The sequence below is a fragment of the Quercus robur genome, chromosome 2 (assembly GCF_932294415.1).
Source record: "Quercus robur chromosome 2, dhQueRobu3.1, whole genome shotgun sequence".
Lineage (NCBI taxonomy): Eukaryota > Viridiplantae > Streptophyta > Magnoliopsida > Fagales > Fagaceae > Quercus > Quercus robur.
Genome location: NC_065535.1, coordinates 15,607,607 through 15,617,062, shown reverse-complemented (window position 1 = coordinate 15,617,062; position 9,456 = coordinate 15,607,607). Strand labels below are relative to the sequence as shown.

At 33.0% G+C, this 9,456-nt stretch overlaps 1 protein-coding gene across 1 annotated transcript; it reads right to left on the bottom strand.

The window, feature by feature from the left end:
• Nucleotides 1–4,280: 4,280 nt before the first annotated feature.
• Nucleotides 4,281–7,864, bottom strand: LOC126712587 (putative disease resistance RPP13-like protein 3). Its single transcript, XM_050411969.1, has one exon. It carries the CDS (start codon nt 7,673–7,675, stop codon nt 4,763–4,765), a length of 2,913 nt encoding a protein of 970 aa, XP_050267926.1. The 5' UTR covers nt 7,676–7,864; the 3' UTR covers nt 4,281–4,762.
• Between the last annotated feature and the right edge of the window lie 1,592 nt (nt 7,865–9,456).

Here is a 9,456-nt window from a genome sequence, read left to right as displayed (position 1 = left end):
TCTTTTTTAGAAAGAAGACATGGATTTTACATGATCTAATTAGTGGAGTCTGTCTCTGAATTTTGGAATTTAAACCTAATTTAGTTATTTATATGAAATATTAATCAAAATTAGACCATTGCTTGCTCAGAAAATTTGGCAAAATAATGGAAAATAGAGTGTCTAGTTTTGCTCAGACCATTGCTGGTAGGTTTTATATGATACGGGAAAGAATCATGATTCTTTCCCGTATCATAGTGATCACTATGTTCAAGTGTTCTTGACATAGGGTTTGCAAATGAATGTAACTTATGAATTTGTACTTTTGTTTACAAATTTTTAGATTTAGGTAGGAATTTTGAATTTAATTTCAATTTACCATTTTATTTTTCTCTCTCATGTATCCTTAACCTTTCAATTGAACCAATTTGGGATTAAGATCTTCAATTTCTAATAGTGAGAGTTTTTCTTGAAAGGTTCTTAGATCTTTTATTTATTTATTTATTTATTTAAGTTTTATGTCTTTTATTTGGTTTTTTAATGGAAAACTATGAGGTGGGTAGTGGTTGCAGCAACATAAAATCGGTCCAAACTTAAAGTGTAATTAATTCTAAAGAAAATGCAACCAAAAAAAAAAAGATTAATAAAAAAGAAAATAAAGCTTATTCATATGCTTTCCCCCTTCTTGCTGGCAATTGCTATATAACATCCAGATTTGCAACACACATGACATACCCAAACCAAGATCCAACAAACCTGGTGGACTTTTGGGCTAGCTGAAGCACAGGCACACAAAGAAGAAATAAAGACATTTATATAAGACAGACAATATTTAATGTGATTTAGCTAAGTCTATGCCTACATTTACAAGTGATACCAAACAAAACCCATTATCAACAAACCTAGTGGACTTTTGGGCTAGCTGAAGCACAGGCACACAAAGAAGCTAGAAATAAAGACATTTATATAAGACAAACAATATTTAATGTGATTTAGCTAAGTCTATGCCTACATTTACAAGTGATACCAAACAAAACCCATTATCAACTATAACGATTATAATCTGCTCAAAAAAAAAAAAAAAAATCGATTATAATCACTACTAGTCGCCAACCCGTGCTATGCACGGGAACCTACCTATTTATGTGGTAAACTAAATTGATTTTATAAAATTTTAAATTGATTAAGAAACTATATTATTGCATGAATTGCTCTTGTATAACTTCAATTTGTGTTACAATTTGATAAAGAAGTCATTGTTTGAACGTGCAATGACTTACGAAAAATATTAAAGAATAGTTCATGACTATAAACTTATAACTATTGAAAGAATCAAAAGATTAAGAGCTTAAAAATTATAAAAATATATGTGTGTGTGACTACACAACAGAGAAATATAAGAGAAAAATTTGTTACACTCAAAATAATAATTCATGGTTATAATTATTGAAATTTTCCAGATAGTTTTGGATATTACAAAAATATAACTCAAAAAGTCAGATGTTAAAACTTCCAAAAGGCCAAAAAATATTAAGGAATCATAAGATTTACATCCTATAAATTATTGAAACAAGACTATATATATATATATATGATTTTATAATAGAGAAATATAAAAGAAAAATTGATTACCTTCAAAAGAATAATACATGGTATAGTTGTTGAAATCTACTAAACATGTTCAAATATTGCAAAAACTAACACAAAATATATGACTATTCAAAAGAGAAAAATAAGAAGAAGAAAAAAGTATATGAACCTATAAAGTAATTAGTTTTAAATTTTAATGGGTCTAAACTTTAAACAATGAAAAAAAATCACATGTTAGGTTGTGTTCCTAGCAACCTTGAAAGTAAAAGTAAAGGGAAAAAAAAAACCATGAAATACCATCAGCCAATAAGTTTTAATGGGTTTAAACTACAAACAATGAACAAAAATAATCATAAACAATCATAGGTGCAGGGTTTGGTTACCAAGATCAGATGGTTGTAAAACACAACATTTCAACATTGATTTAGGGTTATGCAGAAGGCAACATAAATGACAGAAAATTGTTTTTACATTGTCTGCTATGCCAACCATCTAAATATATTAATTCCAAAAAAAATTAAATAAAATAATTCCTAGAATTATATGAGATAATTAAGAAGAACATCAAGCCCTTGCGTGGATGTTATTTGTGGACGGCTGTCCATCACTGCAATTCATAGACTTTGTTGTTAATAAGACAATCGAGTTCAAAACTAAAAGCAATTAGGTGGCCTTTGTACTACAGGATTTGTTCTTGTTGAAGAATCAACTTGCTTCCTGCTATGGCTTCAATTTGATATGTGTGTTTTCTTTGTGAAAATTTGAGTGAGTATGAAGGGTTTCGACCTTGGTAGAAGTTTATATTTGTGAAAATTTTTGTTATAGAATTTTAGTTGAAATAGAATTTTCAAGCTCTTGAAACATATATCTAATAGAATTTTATTTAAACTAAACTATTGTAATACTTGATAAGATATAAAACCAAAAATAAAAAGAATCTAAAATAAAAAGAAAAAGAAAAAGAAAATAGTGATGACGTGGAAAATTGTGAGAGCTCCAAAGGCTATTTTCAAGCTTTTGAAACATATATCTAATAGAATTTTATTTAAACTAAACTATTGTAATACTTGATAAGATATAAAACCAAAAATAAAAAGAATCCAAAATAAAAAGAAAAAGAAAAAGAAAATAGTGATGACGTGGAAAATTGAACCAAAAATAAAAAGAATCTAAAATAAAAAGAAAAAGAAAATAGTGATGACGTGGAAAATTGTGGGAGCTCCAAAGGTTTCGGTTATATATATATATATATATATATATTAGCCACAAACCTGCGCGTTGCGCATGATAATTATTTTTATGGTAGTTTTATTAAATTTTTTTATACAATTTAAACTAATTTAATAAAGAGTAATGTATTTTGTAATTATATTTTTATTCATTATAAGAATAATCATAAATGTAATATAGAAACAATCATAAATCATAAATTTAATAATTTTTGTTGTACTAAAATGAAAAAAAATACAATTTTTCTCAAAAATTCAAAAGGCAATTTAACGAAAATATTTATTTTTTAATAAAAGTTATTTATAACATTTTGTGAATCATTAAAAAGAAAATAAAATTTAGAAATTATTCTTTTAGTTTTAAACAAACTTTCTCAAACTTATTTTTTCTGCCTACAATCCAAAACACTGAAAAAAGTAACTAAAAAAATTAATAAAACTTAACTATGATTAATTGAACCAATTAGGAAAAAATTGTTATTTATAATCTACTAAGGTTATTTTCTTTGCGGAAATTGTAATTTCGTCCACCCAAAACATATTATCAAATAATCAATTATTAGCAAAATCTAAGAATTAAATTTTTATATATGCATTGTTATAAAATAATAATAATAATAATAATTAAAGTAAAATTGCGAAAGATAAAATTTGTCTCTCATCCAATAACTTTTGTTTAGCCAACCTTTGCTTTTCTCTAAATAAATTGCATTATAGAGTACTTTGTCTACCACAAAGGATTAAAAAATAAACAAAAATGATTAAAGTCTCATAGTTTAACATCTAAATTGAGCACTATAAAAATCATGCTATCAAATTACAGTAGCTACCAAATTAAATTATCCAAATCATGCTATGTATTAGAATAATATTATATTTTTATATTTAATCCTTTATAATGCAATAGGATAACATTTAACAATCAAAGAGAGAGAGAGAGAGAGAGAGAGAGAGAGAGAGAGAACTGAATCGCATTAACCTAAAGTAGATTAAAGAATATAAAAAATTATCAACCTAAAGCGAAGATGCAAGAAAAATAAAAAATAAAAATTCACTCAAAAATTGTGTGTGTGTGTGTGAGAGAGAGAGAGAGAGAGAGAGAGAGAGAGAGAGAGAACCTTTTTTTTGTAAGGAAAAACTATGCATGGAATGAATGAGATAGTGACAAATTTATAGTAAGAAAGTGTGAATAAGAAGAGACAAAAATAGAGGAAGATGAAGGGAAAGATGAAGAATGATATTAATGTAGAGAGTAGTGGGGAGATGAGAAGGTGAGAGAATGAGAGAAGGAGAAAGGTTAGAGAAGTAGTGGGGAGATGAAAAGGTAAGGGAGGAAGAAAGGTTAGAGAAGTGTAAATATGAAATAAAAAAAAATTATAAATAATTATAAGAAAATGGAAAAAAAAAAAAAAAAAAAAAAAAAAATTGATGACGTGGACGTTGACGTGGCTCAACGTGAGCGCAGCAGCATTAAACGCTACGTTTCAGCTTTTAGTAATATATTGATTTCCTAAATTTACAAACCAAACTCAGACAGACCAAAACACTGACAAAAATCTCACACACATAAGTATAAACAAAATACCTCACAAATACAAACTCACAATCCCAGAGCTCAAATACCACTCAATATATCTCTCAAACTCTCATACTCACATAACAAACAAATTCACAAATGAATCTTTCTACCTCAAAAACACGAACGCACCACTCTTTACACTAGACAAATACTTTGGGCAGATCCTCAAAGTATCAAACTATTTACAACAACGCCTATTTATAAGGCTCAAATTCTATTCCTTTATGTATAAGGAATACCCAATTACTTGTCTTATAAAGAAAACTCTTTCGATCCGAACTGTGTATGAGAGAGAGAGAGAGAGAGAGAGAGAATTTGAGCCTTATAAATAGGCATTATTGTAAAAGAAAGTAAATATAAAATGCATTGTGAATGCACGCCATCATTAAGTTGATGCATTAGACACGTCCTGGGGAGGATTGATCGTTGTTGATGCATCGGACACATCCTGGGGAGGATTGATTGTTGTTGATGCATCAGACACGTTTTGGGGAGGATTGATCATTGTTGATGCATCAGACACGTCCTGGGGCGGATTGATCTTTGTTGATGCATTAGACTCGTCCTGGGGAGGATTGATCATTGTTGATTCATCATACATGTCCAGGGGAGGGTTAATTATCATCTCAAGACCACTCTTAGTCTTACGCCTATAATCTTGAAGGGCCTTTCTTAGATTTGCAGTGGGCAAAATCACCTCTAGTATTCGCAGACTAGACAAGCTATTTGGAAAATCTGTTAATTGAACACATTTTTTTATCACCAGATGCCGCAGATTCACCATTGCTTCTCCTCCTTGTGTCCATTTAGTTATTTCCAGTTCCACCATTTGGAGGATTTGGAGTTGAGGAAACCCGCCTGCATTGAAATTAATCTCCTTCATAGAAACAGAATTTTTTCGTAGTTTGAGTAGGCGAAGATTAGGCAGCTTCCCTAGCCTTTTCATGCAACTGTCCCCAAGAGTTGTATCCTGTAGAGTTATTTTGGTGAGTGTCAATGGAAATGCACTTGGATCAGGAAGTTTAGAAGGTGACTCAATTTTGAGGGATTGAAGGTGGTATAGATGGTCAAGGCTTTCAAGGAAATCAGCTGTTTCATCAGGGTTTTGGCTAGCTAGTTTTAATTTGTTAATATTAGGGAACTTGGCCCTGACCATGAGGTGCTTCATTCCTTTTTGGGGACGCAAGCAAGACAAGGTTTGGAGGTTCTCAAGAGATTTCTCATCAGTTCCCCAATGCTCAGGTAGGCTACGGAGATGAAACAAGTTGAGATGTCGTAGTTGCTGCAGCTTCCAAATTCCATCTGGCAAGTTGCTCAAACTAGACTCTCTCATGTCCAGTGTCTGAAGATTTAGGAGATTGCATATAGAGGAAGGCACATGCCTGATGCCCGGAGCTCTTATCCTCAAGTACCTCAAATGAATTAGCCTTCCAACCTCCTTGGGAATTTCCGAGACTTCTACCATCCCAAGGTTCAACACCCTGAGCAACTTGAAGCTTTCATAAAGTGAATTCCACTTAAATGTAGGAAGCCTAACATTATCACCTGGGACAGAAAAATGGAAAGAACGGACACCTTTACAGTTGTGGAGTTTAGAGAAAACATCCTTCGGCAAAGAAAAAGTACCATGAATGGCTACTCTTCGAGTCTTTTCCCCAGTCTTTTCAGGAGCATCACTTGAATTATCTGGGACTTCAAGAAACTTCATTTCTCTACCCTTGGAAATGCAAAACTTCAAGATAAGATCATGGATTTGGCACGTCTTCACTCCACCATCGGTACTCCTCCTTGCAGTCGCCTGGATCAAGTTGAGACCAATAAGCTCCTCCAAGTACTGTAGTCCAATGTCCTCCATTCTTCTACTACCCTTTTGCCGAATAAATCCTTCGGCCATCCACAATTGGATCAGTTGCTTTGTTGGGATTTCAGCCCCTTCTGGGAACATACCAAAATAGAGTAGGCAGAGGCTCAAGTGATCGGGTAAATGTTCATAAACAAAGCTTAGAAGCAGGTGCAGATGTATACTGTGCTCTGGGTGATGAGTATTGGAACCCAAATTCTCCTCCATGGGGGAACTAGGCAATATGTCTGAGTCATGATGCTCTTGACCATCATTGTTATTCTTGCTTCCTTCACCAGAGGATACACCAAAACAATTAGCTAATCTGGACCAGGCTTCAACACTTTTCCCCTGCATCTCCAACAATCGGCCTAAAATCGCTAGCGAGAGTGGTAGCCCCTCGCATTTTTCTGCCATCTGTTCTCCCAGTGATTCCAAATCTGCGTGACTGGCTTCTGCACTCTCACTTTTTTTTGTTGATGGAAACACTCTCTCACGTAGGACTTTCCACTTCCCTGCCTTATCAAGCCGCTCAAGCGAATAGGAATGGGGGATGGTTACACTTCCAAGCGAAGTTTCAGGCTCAGGCCGACGAGTGAACAAGATTTTACTTCCGTTTGTTTCAACATGAAAGGTTTTTTTTATGATCTCGTACCATCCTTCTTCCATATTCCGTAGATCATCAACGACTATTAGATACCGGTTTTTTGCTAAGCACTCGGATAGCTTTTCTTGGAGCTTTTCCACTGTCATATCTTGCCTCTTTCCAGTAATGATCGGCTGATCAAGAGACTCTAAAATTCCAAGCAACAACTCTCCAGCTTTGCAATACCGAGATGCGTGGACCCAAGCACGGTATTTGAATTGTCCCTGAACAGAAATGTTGTTGTAGATTTTCTTGGCAAGGAAAGTCTTACCGATGCCAGCATCTCCAACAATTGAAATAACCTCACGACCCTGCTCCTCGTTTAATAGCTGCTTCAACAAGATATCCATTTTTTCAGGAAAGCATGGGAGATCAACTTCCTCGATCTTCCTGTCAATTGTTAAAAATGAATTGCTGCTAGCTTGGGCGCTGCTTCCTCTTTCACTGTATATCTGTTTGACCTCCTTCTTGCTGCTGTTAATAATTTTTGAGACATCTCCAAGCTTGTTCCTGTGGTCAAAGCCATAAATGCACTTCCTGAACTCGCTTCTCATCCTTTGCTTTGCGATCCTGACCGCCAACTTGTCGATGTCATCCTCAACCCCATTAGCAACCTCGCTGATTCGCTTTGCCATTACTTCCACCTCTCCTGCATTCCCTTGACCCACAGAGTTTCTAATAAAGCCACTTGCCAATCCAAGCTCCGCATGGAATGATCTTAGCTCATCCTCCACTTCAAGAAGCAGATCAGCATCTTGGTCTAGCAGCTGGTTCAGAGTCTCCAGGAGCAAAGAAACAACACTGTCAGCCATTTTTCTGCTATCGCTTTTTGCAGCAATGAGTTCACAACTTCAACAACAAATTTGTTCTTAAAATTTGTATCATATACTCAGTTTACAGTCAAGAATCAAGAACAATAATTTTGTATCAAATTTTAACACGGTTAGCTATACTTAAAAATGATTAAAAGTGACTTGGGTAATATTGACCCCTTCCAAAGTCAGTACTTCAGTACTTGGGTACTATCAAAGAATAACTATTCCAATCTTGGGACAGCTCATACTTGTTTCGTATGGTAGATTCAACCACCGATGAGGACCTAACCGTCAGAAAAGTCATTACTTGAACAATCAAATTGAGCCAAAATTTTAATGTACTTTAATATTGTCTTCGTTTTTTTCTTTTTTCTTGAATAATATACTTGAGTTAGAAAGACTTCCATTGAACCACATTTTGGTAGCCTATAATGGATGATGAACTTGATGCATTATCTAACAACCATACATGAAAGTTAGTTACCTTGCCTCCCAGAAAGTTTGTTGTTGGATGTAAGTGGGTTTTCAAGATTAATACTCGATTTGATAACATTATTTACTTATACAAGACTTTACTTATGGCTAAAGCATAATTGTTAGTGTTGCACAATACGCATGCAATATGTATCATATGATACATATCAAATTGATTGAAAAAAGTATTATATTGTAGATACATATTGACTATGCACATGAATTGTACGATACATGAATTGTACGATACCTAAAGTAAAGGGTTTCGTTGGGTTATTAGCGAGTTATCCAACTTGAGTTATGAGGATGCGAATACAAATGATTTTATTTTCTTTTCTTTTTCGGATAAGAATAAGGAATAATAAAAAGTACTTAACTCATATTTAATTGATTTGATTATTTTATGGATCCATTTGACATTACTAATTAAAAATTTCAAATTCGATCCATAGAAATAATTTCGAGTTTTCTTGAGCCGTATGAGGAGAAAACCTATTATACGCTTCTAGGGGGGGTATTATTCATCTACATCTATCCCAATGGGTGGTTTATCAAATCGTTGCAATTGATGCTCGATGCCGAAGAGAACTAAGAGCTCTTCGGAAAGTGGGCTTTTATGATCCGCTAAAGAATCAAACCTATTTAAATGTTCCTGCTATTCTATATTTCCTTGAAAGGGGCGCTCAACCTATGGGAACTGTTCATGATATTTCGAAGAATGCGGGAGTTTTTATGTAACTTTGCCTTAATCAACAAATTAAATTCAATTAATGAATAGAACAAAAGAGGGGGGGGGCGGTAGTATATAAAAGGTTATACAAAGTTATATAAGCCCCTCTTTTGTTCTATTCATACCTATTTATTATTACTACCAAAAAATGTCTACTACTAAAAAATGTTGTCTTCTATAACGACAAAATTTTATTTTTATTTTGGTGATAGAAATTTATTTAATTTAAGACAGATGAAAAAAGATCAAATGAATAACCGAGGTAGTTGGATTTCTAAATCCAAAATATTTACATTATTGCTAATTCAATACTAGTTGGTTTTTAGTTGAAACTTTCACTTTTTTATGTTATGAACAAATAAATAAATAAAACAAATGGGATTTAAGATTTCTTTTTTTTTTTTTTTTTTTTACTTATATGGATTAAGTAAACCCAAGCATTGCGATACTTTGCTACGAATATTGATTCTTACGCTTACATCCTTTTGTATCCATGTTTATTATCCATATATAGTTAGTGCCAATTCAATACAAGTCATTAGTTTTTTCTTTATTTGTATAATTTATATTTTAT

Coding starts and splice junctions, on each gene's coding strand:
- LOC126712587 (XM_050411969.1), bottom strand. CDS start 7,675: ATGGCTGACAGTGTTGTTTCTTTGCTCCTGGAGACTCTGAACCAGCTG.